This window comes from Eumetopias jubatus, unplaced genomic scaffold (assembly GCF_037043125.1).
Source record: "Eumetopias jubatus isolate StellerSeaLion01/CBP00866 unplaced genomic scaffold, mEumJub1_p1.0 scaffold_1, whole genome shotgun sequence".
Lineage (NCBI taxonomy): Eukaryota > Metazoa > Chordata > Mammalia > Carnivora > Otariidae > Eumetopias > Eumetopias jubatus.
In genome coordinates this window covers 118,843,061-118,862,355 of record NW_028274807.1, presented here as the reverse complement: position 1 = coordinate 118,862,355, position 19,295 = coordinate 118,843,061, and the positions used below count along the sequence as shown (strand labels likewise).

Below are 19,295 nucleotides of genomic sequence, written 5' to 3'. Positions count from 1 at the left end.
TGGAGATAATGAATTTGTGTAAAAGTAATTAAGTTATGGTAACAGAGTGAGTCAGTTGCAACACAATAATTAGAATCAAGGAACTTGAATTCCCACGCCCCTCGAGACATTATCAAGTCTCTTAGGAAATAATGTTGAGATATTGCCTAAGTGACATGTAAGTTTTCCATCATGTTCCTCTTAGTTGGATTGTGACAGACAGTTCCTGCTAAAAAGAACATAGTCACTTCTCTGACACAATTATTTTCCACTAAAAATAAAACATCAAACTGAAAGGAAAAGAGACTGTTGAACTAATAAGTCAGTTATTTATTAATACTATCAGATAACACAATCCTGGAACTAGAAAATTGGATTCAAGTTCTGAATTGCTCCAACTTTGCCCTAGGAGTTGTCTGGCAACCATACCAGAAGCCCATAGCTTATTTGAATAGAGGGAAATGAGTCTTGATCACAATTTGTGAGATACCTTTGTTCAAATAAAGATGGAATATGGATAGATAGAACCTACTATTCTTTTAGGCCACATTTCCTTATTCATAGAAGGATGCCCTAGACTTCAGGATATGGAAAGAATTTTGTTTACCATCATTACTCCTGACCTTTGAGGGGCAACATTTTTTTATTTATAGAATTTCTGGAGAGTCATGATTTTCCAGGTTTACAAAAGCCCATTTTAAACTAGTTTCTTGTTTTTTTTTTAAAGATTTTATTTATTTATTTGACAGAGAGCGAGAGAGGGAACACAAGCAGGGGGAGCGGGAGAGGGAGAAGCAGGCTTCCCGCAGAGCAGGGAGCCCGATGCGGGGCTCGATCCCAGGACCCTGAGATCATGACCTGAGCCGAAGGCAGACGCTCAACGACTGAGCCACCCAGGCGCCCCTAGTTTCTTGTTTTTTAAACACTGATATTTTTGGTGGTGAGCGTCTGAGTTGAGGAAACAACACAATGTAACAGAAAGAAGGTCTCACCAGGAGCTGAATGCTCTCTGGTCACTTTATCTATCTCATGAACTTCCTGTGTAGAATTGATTTCTGTCTCTGAGACTCAGTTTTCTCCTCTACTAACAATGGTGCTTAGACCAGTTGATCTCAAGGGTTTCTCGCCCAGAGATGTAGGAGTCTATGAACAATATGATGATCCTTACTATTGTGTCAGGAACTATCATTTGAAACTACACATCCTCTGTAGCGTTTAGTCCTCCATTGTAACAATCAGAAATAAATTCTTACTTATAGAATGACCAATATTCATGAAAGATTCTTGATTAAGGAATCGAATATGTCAAATTTGGCAGGAATATTTGAGTTTTATAAACAACAACAACAACAAAATCCTAGGGCTAACTTTTGCGATTTAGATACTATCAAGTTATGCTGTAAAACAATGATTAAGTAGGAGACATTATTCTTAAATCTGTTTTGCCCTTATACAAGGAAATGCTTTCTGATCCTTCTTTAGTTAGCACTCTTCATGAAAGAAGTAAATTGAAATTTTTCAGTGCATGTATTACTTCAGTGTATCACATGTGCAAGGGGCCTATTCAATAGATGCCTTCATGTGACATCCTTTTAGTTTCAAATTTGAGTTAAATTAGCATGCTGCTTTGTAACGGACATATGAAACAACAGTACTGGAACAACTCCAAACAACTCCAAACTCACTGGAGACTGATGGCTTAGCTTTTTCTTCCTATGACTGAAAGTAGTTTTGTGTTTTTGACAGAGTCCTGTGGTTTATTTTTTTATTTTTTTTTTAAAGATTTTATTTATTTATTTCCGAGAGAGAATGAGAGATAGAAAGCACAAGAGGGAAGAGGGTCAGAGAGAGAAGCAGACTCCCTGCTGAGCAGGGAGCCCGATGTGGGACTCCATCCCGGGACTCCAGGATCATGACCTGAGCCGAAGGCAGTCGCTTAACCAACTGAGCCACCCAGGCACCCTAGAGTCCTGTGGTTTAAAACAATTGTTTTTAGTTAAGTAGAAAAATCAATATAAAAAATTAAACGAATGGTATAACAGGCCATAATTATGGTTCTGGCTTCATTTCCACTCCTTTAGTGAAATGAGCATATATTACATCGAACCATATGACATTGCTATCTTCATAGGTCAAAATTTCGTTTGGTTTCACCTAATACCTTATAACTCATTTATTTAAGTATTGGTTCTTACCCTATAACTGAAGAACTTACATCTTCCTTTAAAGAGGAAAGAAAATTTGCAGTTGGGGAACTGTGGGTCTCAGAGTTTGTAATGGAAGTAGACAGTTGAACTAAAGTGCTTTTTCCCAACCATTTATTTTATTTATTTATTTGGGTGGGGAGGGGGAGAGGGAGAGGGAGAGAGAGAATCTTAAGCAGCCTGGAGCCTAACGCAGGGCTGGATCTCACAACCCTGAGATCCTGACCTAAGTCAAAATCAAGAGTTGGATGCTTAACCGACTGAGACACCCCCCCACTGCAACCCTTTATTTTTTATTTATTTATTTTTTTAAAGATTTTTTATTTGTTTATTTGACAGAGAGAGAGAGAGAGAGACAGCGAGAGCAGGAACACAAGCAGGGGGAGTGGGAGAGGGAGAAGCAGACTCCCTGCCGAGCAGGGAGCCCGATGCGGGGCTCAATCCCAGGACCCCGGGATCATGACCTGAGCCGAAGGCAGACGCTTAATGACTGAGCCACCCGGGCGCCCCCACTGCAACCCTTTAATTTAAAATATCAAAGTAGTACATTGGTAAAAAATTTTTAAAAAGTACAAAAGGACTAAAAAAAGAAAAGTACATGTATCTTGTCTTCCGTCCCACCAGAAAAACGTGATATTCATTGAACTCCCTAGGCAATCACTTTAAATCCTTTCTAACTTTATTTCATTTGGTCACTGCTATGGGTCTAAATGTTTGTGTCCCCCACTTCCCCCCAAATCCTTATGTTCAAATCCTATCCCCTAAGGTGATGGTATTAGGAGGTGGGTCCTTTGCAGGTTTTCATTTGGTCACTGCTATGGGTCTAAATGTTTGTGTCCCCCACTTCCCCCCAAATCCTTATGTTCAAATCCTATCCCCTAAGGTGATGGTATTAGGAGGTGGGTCCTTTGCAGGTGATTAGATCATGAGGATGGAGCCTAGGAATTCAACTAATGCCCTCATAAAAGAGGCTCCAGAGGGATCCCTCCCTGTTTGGCCATGTGAGGTTACAACTAGAAGTTTGCAACCTGGAAGAGGACTCCATGCTGGCACCCTGATCTTGGACTTCCAGCCTCCAAAACTGTGAGAAATAAATTTCTGTTGTTTATAAACTACCCAGTCTATGGTATCTTGCTATAGCAGCCCAAATGGTTTAAGACAGTCACTCTCAGGGCGCCTGGGTGGCTCAGTCGTTAAGCGTCCGCCTTCGGCTCAGGTCATGATCCCGGGGTCCTGGGATCGAGCCCCGCATCGGGCTCCCTGCTCTGTGGGAAGCTTGCTTCTCCTTCTCCCACTCCCCCTGCTTGTGTTCCCTCTCTCGCTGTGTCTCTCTCTGTCAGATAAATAAAATCTTTAAAAAAAAAAAAAAGACAGTCACTCTCTCCTTAACTTTAACATGCTTATATACCTTTTCTTTTTGGTCAGTTTTAAACACTATTAACTCCCTGGCAAAGAAGATGATAAATGAGCTATTTATGTATTATGTCCTACTTCATCCTCCATTTCATATTTTGTTATTTGTAGTATTATTTTTGTGTTAAAAATACACAGTACTATTTAGTATTTACTTTTTCTATTGGTTATATTTACAACCTTAAAGAAATACATACTTAATATTTACACTTCCAGCTCCACCATCTTTAAACTCTTAAAATCTCCTTTTTTTTTTTTTTTTAAGACACATTTATTCAGTGCCATGACAGACCAGACTATTATATTTAGCAATCAACAGCATGGGTGTAAAAAAAAAAAAAAAAAAAAAAACTACATTAAAACCCTTTGTTGGAATGCTTTACACTTTCCATAGAACAGAAACTAAAATAACCAGTTATACAATTAGTCACAAATACAGTCCTCAAGTTTTTTGCCCATACACATGAGTATTGTCTAAAACATGTCTTCTTTGTAGCAGCTAGGCCCTGCCACCACCGTGCTTGGCTGAGTTCACAAATCTGTTGTAACCTGTAGCTTCCCTGTCACTTCTCTGGCTCTCCTCTCCTGCTAAGCTTTGTTTCCTGGCAGTAATTAAAACCTTCTGCCACTGCCATAGCTACTGCTGCTGCTGGAACCACCATAGCCACCTTGGTCTCATGGGTTGGCAAAGTATCGGCCTCCACCACCATAGGGGCCAGAGCTTCCGCCTCCAAAATTTCCCCCTTTCACGGGTCCAAAATTTGAAGATGATTGTTGTAATTGCCAAAATCATTATAGCTTCCGCCACCTCCAAAGTTGCTTCCATCATGACCAAATCCGTCATAGCCATCCCCACGGCCACCATGTCCACCACCACCTCGACTGCCACCAAAGCCACCTCACCAATGAAGTTTCCTCCATGATCAAAGTTGTCATTCCCACCAAAACCACTTCCACGACCACCACCAAAGTTTCCAGAACCACTTCGACCTCTTTGGCTGGATGAAGCACTAGCCATCTCTTGCTTAGATAGGGCTTTCCTTACTTCACAGTCATGGCCATTCACAGTATGGTATTTTTGAATGACAGTCTTGTCCACAGAGTCATGGTCATCAGATGTTACAAAAGCGAAGCCTCTCTTCTTGCCACTGCCTTGGTCAGTCATGATTTCAGTCACTTCAATTTTCCCATACTGTTCAAAAATAATCTCTTAGATGGTGTACTTCAGTGTCTTCTTTAATGCCACTAACAAAAATCTTTTTCACAGTTAAGTGGGCACCAGGTCTCAGAATATTCTCTTGAGACAGTCCTCTTTGGTTCCACAACAATTCCATCCACCTTGTGTGGCCTTGCGTTCATGGCTGCATCCCCCTCCTCCACAGGGACATACGTGACAAACCCAAAGCCTCTGGAGTGCTTGGTGTTTGGATCTCTCATTGCCGCACAGTCCGTGAGCATTCCCCATTGCTCAGAATGGCTCCTCAGACTCTCGTCAGTTGTTTCAAAGCTCAAACCCCCAACGAAGAGCTTCTGCAGCTGTTCAGCAGGCTCTTTGGGAGACTCTGACACATGACAACGGTGGGAGGAGGTACTTTAATGATGCTTACTCGGTGGTGTCCCCGGGCGGAAAGCAACTTTTAACATCTCTTATCTTATTATTTATTATGTAAGAGAGAGAACACATCTAAATTTCCCTTCAACTTTCTTCCTTCAACTCTCTCTCCTCCATAGACCTCTTGACTTCTGTCAACTCCACCATTACGTTTATATTGTTAGAATTTATAACGTTCACCTTTTGTTCTGTGAATGGCCATTCAGTTTTGACACTAAGTATTGAAAGTCAATAAAGTGTAATTATACTATTTTGCTTATGTAAATAGTATTCACTATGGAACAAAATGCATCAGTTAGAATAGAAAAGGCAAATCTGTATCACTGGCCCATACCACTAGGAGGGATGCTTCAAATATCAGGATTATATAATTACATTTTCAAATACTCCATTAGGAGCACTAAATAATAACACATTTTAGTTTGCTTTATATTTGGAATGCAGTTTTGTTTAATTGCTTTCCATTTTTCCTCTTAACAAAGGAAGCATATGCCTTCACCATCTGACTAAATTTGCCCAGGATCTTAATCCTAGTCTCTGTGGTGTGGAATCCACTTTTTGCCTGAGGACATTCTTCTCCAGTTCACTATCACTTGCTCTCTTGGTCAGCTGTACAGCTATGGTTCTAGGCCTTACTTTCATTGGGTTAGGCATTAGTGTTTCTTGGATCTCAGGTTTTTCTGACTCTTGGATTCCTTTTTCTTTTTATTGTTTCATCCCCCCCCTTTTTTAAAGATTTTATTTATTTATTTGACAGAGAGAGACACAGCGAGAGAGGGCACACAAGCAGGGGGAGTGGGAGAGGGAGAAGCAGGCTTCCTGATGAGCAGGGAGCCCGATGCGGGGCTCGATCCCAGGACCCTGGGATCATGACCGGAGCCGAAGGCAGATGCTTAACGACTGAGCCACCCAGGCGCCCATTTACTGTTTCATCCTTAATTGATTTTTTCAGAAAGAATTTTTGAGAGGTGAGCTTTCTGAGTTCTTACATGTCTGAACATGTCTTCATTTTACCCTTATAGCTGAGTGATAGCTTAGCTAGTTATGATACTCAGCTCTTCAGAACTCTGAAAGCAGTACTCCACTGTCTTCTGGCACTGAGTGCTGTTGATGAGAAGACTAGTGCCAATTAAATTTTTGTTCTGTTGTAGTTGACCTGTCGCTTGTTCTCTGGAAGCTTTTAGAATCTTCTCTTAGTATTTAATGTACAATAAAATCACAAGTTTATGGTGTGAAGTAGGGATTTATTTTCATTTATTTTGCGTGGCACTTGGTAAGCCCATTTACTCTGAAGACTCCTTATCTTAGCTCTAAGAAGTGTTCAGCTATTATTGCTCTCATTATTTTCCCCCCTGAGTTTTCTTGTCTCCTTCTGGAACTATTAGTTGGCTATTATCCTCCCTGGATTGACCTTACATAGTTTTTCAACTTTTAAAAATATTTCTTCCCCTTTGTCTTTTTGCTTTACACTTTGGGAGATTCTACTGACTTTTTCTTTCAGCTCTTCTGTTGACTTTTTTTAAAGATTTTATTTATTTCTTTGAGAGAAACAAAGAGAGGACGACGGGAGGGTGGTGGGGGGCGGCAGTGGCAGAGGGAGAGAGACAAGCAGACTCCTTGCAGGACCCTGGGATCACAACCTGAGCTGAAGGCAGACGCTTAACCACTGAGCCACCCAGGTGCCCCTGATTTTTCTAATTTTTTTAATTAGAGGAATTAATTATTATATTTAAAATTTCCAACAATTCTTTTTTTGTCTCTGATTGCTATCTATATCTATATAAATATATAGATATATCTATATATAAATATATGTATAAACTTGTTTTATGGATACATGGGCTTCTCAAATTTTCCTGAGGTCACTAGAATACAAAAAAGAGAAAAAAAGAATTTTCTGTTTCTCTGAGGTCAGCTTCTTTTTAAATAGTTCTTTTGAAAATTATTAAAATTATACCTTCTTTTGGTTATTTTTCAACTAAGTGAACCAGAAAAATGTGTATCAGGAAAATTGCCTAATGTTTGCCCCATTAAAAAAAATAAGTTCTATTAGGAAAAATTTCAATAATGTACAAAGTAAACAAAATATGATGAACTCAACGGACTCATCACCGAGCTTCAATAAATATCAACATTCTGCCATTGTTTCACTTATACCTTCACCTTCTCCTGTAAATTTTTATAACCAAATTATTAAATAGTTCACATTGAGTTGGTCATTTGAATTTATTTTTCATTTAGTAAATTATCCAGTAAGATCATATCATACACTTTTCAAAGTCACCTAATCCAGTGAATGACGGTATTAAAAATTATAACAAAAACCCCGACCATGTAACAGAGCACTTTCTATGCCGTATACTATGTCACGCTTTACAAAAACACTCTTTCATTTAAGATGATTCATAATGCAGTTGTCTACCTTTTAATCTGCAAAGGGTGTAGAGATGTTGTTTGTTAAAGGATTAGTAAAAGCATTCAATATGAAAATTAATGTGTGGACAAGGCCGTTCTCTGTAAAGAGAAGTATGTGTTCATGACTGTGTTTCTTGGATACAATAAAATGCCAACACAACTGTAGCTGCTGTTTTAAGGAAGGACTGTTTCTAAGGAAATCTTAATATCCTCCTAGGGACAAATAATGGCCTTTCAGTGATTTAGTATCAAAGTCACATCAGTTATAACACCAAATTATAAATAAGATGCTGCTATAAAAACTGAAATATTTTTTCTGTACACATGATTCTAAAATTCAGGAATAAACTGAGAGTTTTAGCAAATTAAGAGCCAAAAGATCTTGTTTATGCCCATAGAAGGCAGAAAATGGATTCTGCTGACTGGAGAGAATACTCAACCAAGTGCCCCACAACCATTTCTCTCATTCCACCTCATTCAGCTTTGTGAAGTTTCCCCAGAGCTCTGCCATCATTCACTGGAAAACCAGTACTGGGTAGTTGAAGGAAAGATGGGGATTTGAATCAATGTACTGTTGTTTGATAGCTTTTTGACCATGGGGAAGTTACTTAATTTCTCTAAACCTCAGTTTCCTCATTTACAAAATTAGGGAAACAATATCTCCCTCTTAGGGTATCTGTAAAGATTAAGAAATACATCACATTAAGCAAGTCGTACAGGGCCTAGGACTTAACCATGTATACACGATCATTATTATTATTCCTGCGGGATTCATAGGTATCCTCTCCGGGTAGGGTAGCAAGATTTAGCAAATAAAAATACAGGATACCTAGGTAAATTTGAATTTCAGGTAGATAAGAATAATTTTTTAGTCTAAATATATCCCAAATATTGCATGGAATATACTTATACTAAAAAATTATCCATTGTCTATCTGAAATTCAAATTTAAGTGGGAATCCTGGCAAAATAACCTCTCTTTTAAAAGAAAAATGAGGTATAGTAAAATAAACTTATGAGAAATAAAGTTGTGATTAAATTTGATATTTTCTCTGCTCAAACTTGGTAGTCTCCTATCCCTCTGTACACTCAGTATTTTCTCTTCCGGGTAATGCTCAAGTATCATATATCAGAGAAACAGATATTGCCTGTGTTTTGGAGTAGAATGTCAACTTTTCCCGAAACTAAAATCTGTTGGATCAGTTACTATCCTAAACTAGGCATAGGTTTTCAAACTACTTACTGAATTATATTTGTATTTAAATATTTATTTGGAAAACCACAAAGCACTACATATGAAAGTCATATCGAGGACCACTAAAAATAAGCAAACTACAAATCTGACAGCACTCAATCTTTGAAACACTATTTTCAAAATGTTCTTGTTTACCATGTTTTCTTTGTGCATACCAGGTAATTATTTTTCAAATGTGCTTGTTATGAGCACACACGGAGACTCACAAGATAAATAAAGCAGATGGGTTTTATACTTTATTTCAATCAGACTATATTTCTTAACCTTTTACCTAAACTAAAAAGCCTGTTATCAACCCTACTAGTATTTTAGCTAATTTGTAGTTAGATTTTTAATGAGATAAAAATACCTTTCCTAAAGGCAAGGTGGCTGGGAATTATTTTATAGTAATATATTCTTCTACTCTTTTCCATTTGTGGGAGACGTAATCTGTAATTCCTTGCTTCAATAAGCAAAGTGAGGAAACAAGAGAGATGCCAGAATCTCTTTATCCATTACTCCTTTGAAGCATTTGCAGGCTGTATTTAAACTTCCAGAGAGATTATAATGCAATTATTCCAAAACATAATATGTGTGCTACATTTCCTCATTCATAATTTTTTATTTGCCAATAAAAGAGAAGCAGTGCTCCATTTATTTTTCCTAAAAAAACCGCACCTTCTGCCCAAACTCAGCTCTATTTCTTTCGTTCTGTCGCCGTGGTCGCAGTGCACTGTACTCTTCAGCTCCATCTCGTGTAGAAAAACGTCGACTGCACCCTCAGCTCCGACCCCCGGGGAGCGTTCACGACAGTGGAAAAGATGAAAAGCCGGGAACTTTATTTAGGAATCAACACTAAACGAAGAATTGATTTCTGTAGACCCTGTCTCAGAAAAAGCAGGTCTTACAGTTGACGGGAAACTCAGGAAAGCGTATATATTGATTTCCTGGATACATTCAACTGAACCTGGAGAAAATTCTACTATTCAATTACTACTTAGACATACTTAGGATGAAATTTCCATTGACCTGCGATTCCTGGTTAAATCCTTCAAAAAAGCCAAGTAAGGACTTTCTCTGAGCAGCAGGGTGTACTACACTAGATGCCTCCCGGGAGCCTACAGCGGACCATCTATCAGTCACGTCATAGAGCCCAAAGGAGAACGCCTGGAGACGGTCTGCGAGGCCGTCCGGGGAGAGGGTGGTGAAGTCCCCTACTCGGTGAAGACGACTCGGGCAGACAGGAGTCGTTTCCGCGTTCTCCGGTCCCGCGCCGCCTCAGGCAAGGAGCTGAGGGGCCGTGGGGCCCGGTTGCCCACAGCATCTCCTCAGACTCCTCCTCCTGAGAAACCTGCGGGTCAGGGACGCCCACCTTGGGCTTGTTATTATAAATTTGCTTATGAAGCCCTCATGATTTTTAGAGTTGCCATGTGTGGTTTCGGCTTCCTCTGACCAGGGGAGAGGGATCCCCGAGCGTCCCCTAGTCGGGCGGGGAGGCGCGGGGCGAGGGGGGCGGGGCGAGGCGGGGCCGCGGCCCTGGGCGGGGCGTCCTCGCCGAAACCGGCTGCGCCGGGCGGCGGGCGGGAGGCAGTGGCGGCGGCGGCGGCGGCGCGGGCCGAGAGGCTCGCGGATTGGTTGCGGCGGGCGGAGACGTCAGGCTCCCGCGGCCCGAGCGGCCGCCGGGCTCGCGCGGCGCAGTAGGCTCGAGTGCGCACCTCAGCGAGGTGGTGTCCTCTGCCGTCCCGCTTTCCGCCGCCGTCGCCGGGCTGTGCCGCTTGAGCCGGGACGCGCCTCCGCGCTCCTCGCCGCCTCCACCCCCGCGGCCGCCGCTCCTCTCGCCGTCTGCACACACACCATGACGAAGAAAGAGAAGAAGTCCTTCAACCAGAGCCTAGCCGAGTGGAAGCTCTTCATCTACAACCCGACCACCGGAGAGTTCCTGGGACGCACCGCCAAGAGCTGGGGTGAGCGGGCGGCGGTTGGGCGCCGGGGCCGGCCGCGGTCCGAGGGCAGCCGGGCGGGGTCGGGTGGGAAAGGAAAGGCGGGAGATGGCTCCCCGCGCGGGGGCCGTAAGAGCAGCCACAGCCTCCGCCGCCCACAGCGGTTTTCGTCCGGGGCCGTCAGACTCTCGTATGGGCGGTGGCGGAGGAGGGGCAGCGCGGCCCCATTCATTTCTAGCGTGGCGGGCGGGCCGCTGCTCGCTCCCGAGGCAGCCGGGCCCGCAGGCAGCCCCTGCCGGGCCGCGCCAGTTCCTTCCTCCCGGCCGGGAGCGGAGCGCACGTGCTGCTCCGGCCTCCCGCCCCGAGCGGCGCCGGAGGCCGGGGACCCCTGCCCGGAGCCGAGCCCCGAGCGTGCGGGGGCCGAGCGCCGGGGCCTCCCTTTGTACGGAGCGCGCCGTCCGGGAGAGGCCCTGGCAGAGGCGGCCGGTGGCGCCCAGCGGTTCGGGGAAGCCAGACCCTGCCCCACGCCCGGGGAGAGGAAATTTCCACTCTCGCCGCTATCTTGTGACTCGTCCACGCTGCCACCCCGGTCGGAAGAGTGCGAGTGAGTGTTAAGTGTGGGTTGCATGAATGTGCCGCGCGGTGAGTTAATCACACAAGTACTTGGTACACAAAAATGCACTTGAATGTGGACAGTGAAAAGACCACCAAAAAGGTTGGTTCCTGCCTAATTCCTTTTTAATTACAGACGTTTTCTTCCTAGCAAATAGGCTTCTTTTGGGGAAAGTAAATCCCAGGTGGTACAAAGGTTGGTTCCTGCCTAATTCCTTTTTAATTACAGACGTTTTCTTCCTAGCAAATAGGCTTCTTTTGGGGAAAGTAAATCCCAGGTGGTACAATTTTTGTGCCTTCAAAGCGTGTGATGGTTGTGTATGTTAGTTTTTCTGTGTATGAGTTCTTTGTTTTAAAAAGAAATAAACTGTACACCAATGTAGTACTGCTTAGGGAGTCTCTTTTTTTTTTCTTCCGAAAAATCGTACTAATGTCTGAAAAAGGACTAGGGCTTTTTTTTTCTTTTTTTCTTTCTTTTTTTTTTTTTGCCTTTTGAAAAACATTTTGTTAGTGGGTCTTGACCTTTTTTTCTGGGTGAGTATAAATTTCTAGAGTGGGAGAAATATTTCGGCGCGACATCTTTAAGAGAAGCATGAAGAGAGTAAATTAGCTATGACTCAGAAAATAAACTGTTGCTACTGACTGAAATTGTCTCCTCCCGAATGGAAAGTCGGCTTAAGTCCTATCACAAGCTGAAAGGGGCCTTGGAGGTTTTTTAGCCCAACCCCCAGTTTAGAGATGAGAAAAATGAGATCTAGAGAGGTTGTGATTTTGCTTTGTGTAAAATTACATATTCCACAGAGCCAAGAAAAGAACCCGGTTGTCCTTTAATCCTAGTCCAGCGGTTTTATTATTTTACAGATGCCTTGCCTAACTAACACTCAAGATTTTTATTTAGATAGCTGTCTTTAGGGAACCCACTAATGTGAAGAGGAAATAAATTTGCATCCGGAGTTAAATGGGGGAAAATGGTGCAGTTATTATTGCTTCTAGAATGTGCTACCTTTTTGCTGAAGGAATTTTTGAGTGGTGGAGAGGGATTAATGTTTGTAGACTACCTTCCTCAGTGCCTTCTCATTTCTAGTAAAAATTACCTTCATTTTTTGTTAGAATGACATTTCTTACTGCAGATAGTGCTTCTTATCTAACCTTTGTATTTATATGATGTTGAGGTTGAGATTTTATTTAATGCATTTATGTAAATGTGCACAAATGATCAAAGTGTAGTTATATAAGTGGCTACAGTACTACAAGTTAAGGTTGGGATTTATTTTAGAAGGATTAAGGCAAGACCTTTTTTCAAAATTGAAAATAAATGTTAACTCTTATTAACGAATAGTATATTTCTGAGTTTATTGGAATAGTAGTAAACAAGTGCAAAATGTCATAAATTATCCGCAATCCTATCCCAACGTAAGGGCATCTCTCCAAGGATATATGTGGGTGTGGTGTATAGAGGCTGAAGTTCATACTCAGCTCTCCAGGTTGTGTGCCCTCAAGCGTAGGGAGTCTGCCTAGAGAAAGGGGTATCTTGTTCTAATTTCAGAAAGGCACTGTATGGGCTAGCTGCCTGATCTCATCACTACAGAGATGTCCACTGTTAATATTTTGGTATATATCTGGGCAGACTTAAAATGGTATAATGTTAATTTTTTTTAGACAAAAAGAAATAATACAGTAAGTGTTGCTTTATAGTGTTTTTTTTCTTTAACTTATTTTAGAGAGACAGAGCAGGGGGAGGGGCAGAGAGAGAGATTCTTTCAAGCAGACTCCCCTGATGAGCTCGGAGCCAGAAGCTGGGGCTCGACCCCAAGACCCTCGAGATCTTGACCCAAGCCAAAACCAAGAGTTGGTGGCCCAACTGACTGAGCCACCCAGGCACCCGTTAAGTGTTTGGGCACCTTCCCATTTTAATAAAGATCTGTATCATCATTTTAGTGGCTGACTAATGTTCTATTGTATGGTTCCATGTACTACCATGATTTTTAAAAACAAACATGTTTATTAATATGTAGCTTATGTATGCATGGGAGATACCCAGGGAAATATGAGTAACTCCTGATTTTTTTTTTTTTAAACCAGTAATTTATTGTATGTACTGGTCTTTCCTCCCAGTCCCTTCAGCCTTAAGCGTGCAGATTTATTTCTTGAGATGAGTTTCTAATAGTGGAATTTCGAGGTCATGTATAATATGTGTACCCTTTACATTTTGGAAATGTTAGTGTTTTTGTTTTGTTTTGTTTTTTTTAAGAAACTCATTTGCAAATTTTTTCCAGTTCCTTTTGAATTTAAATGTGGGGGGATTACCTTTTTTTTTTTTTTTGACCTTGATAAAATTGCTGTATCTGCTGGTGTGTAGAAAAAAGCCTTCTCTACCCTAAGGATTGTATAAGGATATATTAAAAGCATACATTTGGCAGGGGAGGGGCATAGGGAGAGAAAGAATCTTAAGCAGGCTCCATGCCCAGTGCAGAGTTTGGTGTGGGGCTCGATCCCACCACCCTGAGATCATGACCAGAGCCAAAAATCAACATTTGGACGTTTAACGGACAGCGACCCAGGCGCCCCTAAAAGCACACATTTAAAAAGTAGTTTTGCGATTTACACTTGGGATAAAGTGACAATACTGCTGGTCACACCACATTGCCTTACTTGAAATGGCTATGTAAAAGATTTTTTTTCTTTTTTTTTTTTTAAAGATTTTATTTATTTATTTGAGAGAGAGAGAATGAGAGCACGAGAGGGAAGAGGGTCAGAGGGAGAAGCAGACTCCCTGCTGAGCAGGGAGCCCGATGTGGGACTCGGTCCCGGGACTCCAGGATCATGACCTGGGCCGAAGGCAGTCGCTTAACCAACTGAGCCACCCAGGCGCCCGATTTTTTTTTTCTTTTAAGATTTTATTTCTTTAAGTAATCTCTATACCCAGCATGGGGCTCAAACCCATAACCCTGAGATCATGAGTTACATGCCCTGAGCCAGCTGGGCATCCCTGTATAAAAGATTTTGAGTAGCTGCTTGAATGTTTGGCGGTTTCCAAATCATTACATACATAAAATCACCTCATTTGATTTTCACAACAACCTTCTAAAACAAAGCACACTAAGTAGGTGATCAAAGTATACCTAGAGTTGGTTTCTTAGGCTGAACAGTAAGGATGCATCAGGAGTTAAGTAATTGCTGTGTATGAAAACACAGGACAAAGAAAATTTAGCATCTTGTGATTTACGCTGCAAATATTAAACCTAAATGCAATAAATATCATTAGAGTGAAAGATAGCTTAGAGATCCTCTACTGTTGTTTAAACTGTAATGGACCATGTGTTGCAACTAACATTTTTAAGAATAATGAAATAGAATAGTAAAAATACTATTTTATTCTACCTAATAAGTTTATTCTAAGGAAACATGTTCCATGAAGCTTTTCTGTATTTTGTATATACAGATATGCTGATGTAAAATGTGTTTCTTATTGTGGCTCACGGTCAAAAACTTGAAAGCCACTAATATAGCCCTGTGCCCTCATTTCATAGGTGAGAAAATTGAACTCATGGGTCTGATTTGTCGAAGTTTACTCAGCAATAGAATCCTTGGCCTTTAGACTACCTCCAAGGCCAGATCGTTTTTTGTTTTTGTTTTTTTAACTGCTACAACTTGATGTCATTTAATGGAATCTGTTGTGGGCTTCTTTGGAGTTCATTATCTTAAGGCTATCTGTCAGTAGATGCTTTATATTCATATAAACTTAAAACTTGAGTTGCTGATCTCCAAGCATAGGCAGGATTCTGGACCAAAACTATTAACACCTACATTTTGTTCATGTACCTTTTCTTTTATTATAGATCCATGAAGTGCCATTTTCTCAGTCAGCCTGCTCCCATTCTGGGTCATGCCTCAGTAAATGCTCTGCCTTGGAGATCAGACTCCATCCTATCTTGGGTGTTTGACTGTAGGGGAGAAGGCAAGTGTGTTTATTTTCCCAGTATCACATAGTTTTGTAAGATGTTGTTCTTTGTCCTGTGGAGTGTGACATATTAAAAAGAAACTTTACAAAAATGTGCACTGTTGGGAAAGTAACAGGACTTGCCTTACCCTGTGTGCAGGCTGTAAATGAAGGTCAGTGGTGGGTGTGGCAGCGGCAGCAGCTGAGGCATACTGAGCCATCACCCAGCAGGAGACAGCACTTCCTGGACTGGTAGTGGAAGGGAGGGGACGGGGTAAGTGTGTGTGTTATGTTCTAGATGTTGTAATTTCGGTACTATGTGCTTTACAGTTGTTAAAGAGCAACCTTCCTCTACCCCCAAAGTAATTTGATTCTTTGAAAGTGACTTTCCAATTTATAGCTATAGAATTAGTTGTATTAAAAGAAGTTTAGGGGCGCCTGGGTTGGCTCAGTCGTTAAGCGTCTGCCTTTGGCTCAGGTCATGATCCCAGGGTCCTGGGCTCGAGCCCCACATCGGGCTCCCTGCTCCGTGGGAAGCCTGCTTCTCCCTCTCCCACTCCCCTTGCTTGTGTTCCCTGTCTCGCTGTCTCTCTCTCTCTCTCTCTCTCTCTCTCTCTCTCTCTCTCTCTCTCTCTCTCTCTCTGCCAAATAAATAAAATAAATCATTTAAAAAAAAAGTTTAAAAACCCTTCTGTCTTTAGTATCAATATTTCTGTGATTTGTCATGTTTGATTAAAGACCAGTCATTTAACACTGCAGTTAGGTACCTAGTTTCACCAGTTAACATTTAAGGGGAATGGTTTTTATTCCTTTGCCACCTTAGAGGTTGATCTGTTGGGGGTAACCTTGGCCCTCTCCATCACTTCTGTGGGGACTGTCCACAAATCCTGCTAGAATTTGCATTCTAGTGTCTTTTTTTTTTTTTTAAAGATTTTATTTATTTATTTGAGAGAAAGAATGAGAGAGAGCACATGAGAGAGGGGAGGGTCAGAGGGAGAAGCAGGCTCCCTGCTGAGCAGGGAGCCTGATGCGGGACTCGATCCCCGGACTCCAGGATCATGACTTGAGCCGAAGGCAGTCGCTTAACCAACTGAGCCACCCAGGCGCCCCGCATTCTAGAGTCTTTAGTTATTATCTCTATGTTGAGACTTCCAAATCTGCATCTGTAGTTATGGCTTTTTTATACTAATATAACCAACCGCCTGACAGCGATCTTCAATTGGATGTTTCATAGGACTATGAAGTGTTTCACACACCTCTTTGTGTAAATCTCCATTGCCCTCAGGGGCTCCTTAGGGTGACACACACACTCTTTATAATCTCGCTGACTTATTTCTCTCGTCATCTCTCTACCATTCTCTGACCCTTCTGGGCCTGGCTTCTGAGTCTCTCTTTCCTTCACCTTGGCCTGGGTACCTCAGATGTCAGCTTTGGTAGCCTGATCTCTGGTAAACGTCTTTGAACCCCTCTTTGCCTTAAGACTGTGTCAAGTGCTCCTGTGTATCCCATAATAGTTTTTTTCTATTACAGCATTTATGATTTTTTGTAGTAGTAGGTTTTTGCCTGTTTACTGGAATATAAGTTTCTTATTCACTCATCTTTGATTCCCTAACACTGAGCCTGTTGCTCAGCACTTAGTAGGAAGATAATAAGAATAGATTGAATGAATGAGCACTATTATGAAATATTTCCATGTAATTAGTCTTTTTGCAACCCTTTTTTTTTTTTTTAAGATTTTATTTATTTATTTGGCAGAGCACAAGCAGGGGGAGCGGCAGGCAGAGGCAGAGGGAGAGGGGGAGGGAGAAGCAGGCTCCCCGCTGATCAGAGAGCCCAGTGTGGGGCTCAATCCCAGGACCCTGGGATCATGACCTGAGCTGAAGGTAGACACTTAACCAACTGAGCCACCCAGGTGCCCCATTTTTGCAACATTTTTAAAAAATGTCTTTGATGGTATTTGTGTATCATAGTATACAGTTCCCCAGTGTTTGGGCATCCTACACCCCCCCCCCCCGCTTTTTTATAGCACTGAATTTTCAGAGAAGTTCAGTGTTCAGACGAAGCTTCCACTTAACTTTCTCTTTGGAGATTCAGCTGAATTTGTGACGTGCCTGAGCGGTGCATCTGATTAGGATAACAGAAACAGTTTTCCAGATCTCCTGCTTTCTGCTTTCTGCTTTATTTCTCTATTCAGCTTATACTGCTCTTATGAGACCTGCATGAAGGTTTGTTTTGTTTTGAGTTCTCTCAAATTTGATGGGCATTTATTTAACAGTGTCATTCTCTGCCCTGCAGGGTGCTTTACTACTTCTGAAAAGAATTCTTTAACTTAGCAGCCTCCCACATATCTGTTTAAACTTCGTAACTGAGTTGTTTGTAGACTGGCTCTTATTTGTGACTTCTGCCTAGTATTATGTTAATGCCTTGGGTAAGGTATGACTTTGGGACTGACCCACATCCAGGACATATGGTACTTCCCTTTGGCAGGTTCTGGCCCGTAAATAGTGGCCCTTTATGTACCCTTACCACCACCACTCACCGCCCAATACCTCTCTAATCATTTCTTTTCTGATTCTTCCCTGTTTTTCTTTGTCTCATTTCCTAAATGTGTATTTCCCAGCTGCTATCTTTGGCCTTGTTTTCTCCTCCTCTTCTTCCCGGGCAATCTCATAAAACAATTGCAAAGATCACTCACACATTTTACTTCTTGGTTAACACCTCTCTGATTTAGTTGCTTCCTGCATATCTCATAAACCTGAGAGGAAGAGGCTTGGATGTCTTGAGTAGCTCTGTTACTAAATTGCCTTATATATCTCCTGGCAAACAGCTTTTTTTCCCCTTCCTCTACTGAAGTTCTGAGTTGCTCCTGTAATTGCAATTTTTGAAAACAGGGGTCACTATCTTTTCTGTCATTTGGGCTCTAAACCTGGCCAGATCATGTCAGTTCTACTTCTGTAACATTCTTAAATCTGTGACCCACACCCTCATTGTCACTACTACAGTTAATCAGGAATTAATTTTCTCTGCCCTCCCCCCCACCATATCTTATGAAAACCCACATTCAGAGGGAGCTCAGGGTGCTCACTTTTCATAGCTTCATGATAACTAACCATCTGTTTCAAATTTCATAGTTCTTAACACTCCCGTCAACCCTGGCCCCGCTGTATCAGGGTCTGGTAGTGCTTTTTCTTCTCTGATTAAAAACTTAAAGCACCAGATGAAGAGCTTTTGTGACTTTTCCATAGTTGTTCCAAGTTCAGATAGACCATTGGCTTTCCAATTTTTACCTGCTGCTTAAAAAAAAAAAAATTGTAGAGTTACTGACTTTGGGGAAGGTGAACTTTATCTCTGAGGCATTCCCAGAAAGATCCAAGGAGTCATTTGGAATCATTGTGACCTAAACCAGTGTAACTTCACTGCTATCAGGTTATTTTTAAGGCTATAGCTTTGATTGTGCTACTTCCCATACCCCAAAATTGTATTTGGATCCCCACTGCTTTCAGAAGTTTTAAATAATTTCCAAACAGCCTGGCAGTCCAGGCTTATTACATACTGGCTTAAAACTAAGTTTCTAGTCTTACCTGTCGTTTCCCACCTTATTCCCATATACCACATGTCATAGCCAAAATGGGTATATCTGGAATGCTCTGCTCATTCCCTCCCCCATACCCTTCCTCTCTGCATTAAGAATTCTTCCCTACTTCGAGACCTAGCTTTGAGTGTCAGCTGTCATAGTGTTCTCTGATATGCCCAGGTGAAAATAATACCACATTTATCTCCTATAACACCTAAAACTTTGTATCCTAGATTATGGTTGTTTATATACATTGCTCCTACTAACTAGATGTTCTCACAAATCAGGATTTACATTTGCATATGCCTGTAGCATCTAACACATAGTAAGAACACTTTTTTGGGGGGGGTGCACAAATTGTCATTTAATCAGT

The 19,295-nt window shown here is 41.7% G+C and overlaps 1 protein-coding gene and 1 pseudogene across 1 annotated transcript in view; one reads left to right on the top strand and one right to left on the bottom strand.

Moving 5' to 3' along the window:
- Positions 1-4,015: 4,015 nt before the first annotated feature.
- Positions 4,016-9,608, bottom strand: LOC114205571 (heterogeneous nuclear ribonucleoprotein A1-like; annotated as a pseudogene).
- Positions 9,609-10,473: 865 nt separating this feature from the next.
- Positions 10,474-19,295, top strand: part of ATP1B3 (ATPase Na+/K+ transporting subunit beta 3) — a 42,915-nt gene continuing 34,093 nt past the window's right edge. The window contains exon 1 of the mRNA XM_028099118.2: positions 10,474-10,820. Within this exon, the coding sequence (XP_027954919.1) occupies positions 10,712-10,820 (109 nt within the window). The 5' untranslated portion in view covers positions 10,474-10,711. The remainder of the gene's footprint in view (positions 10,821-19,295) is intronic.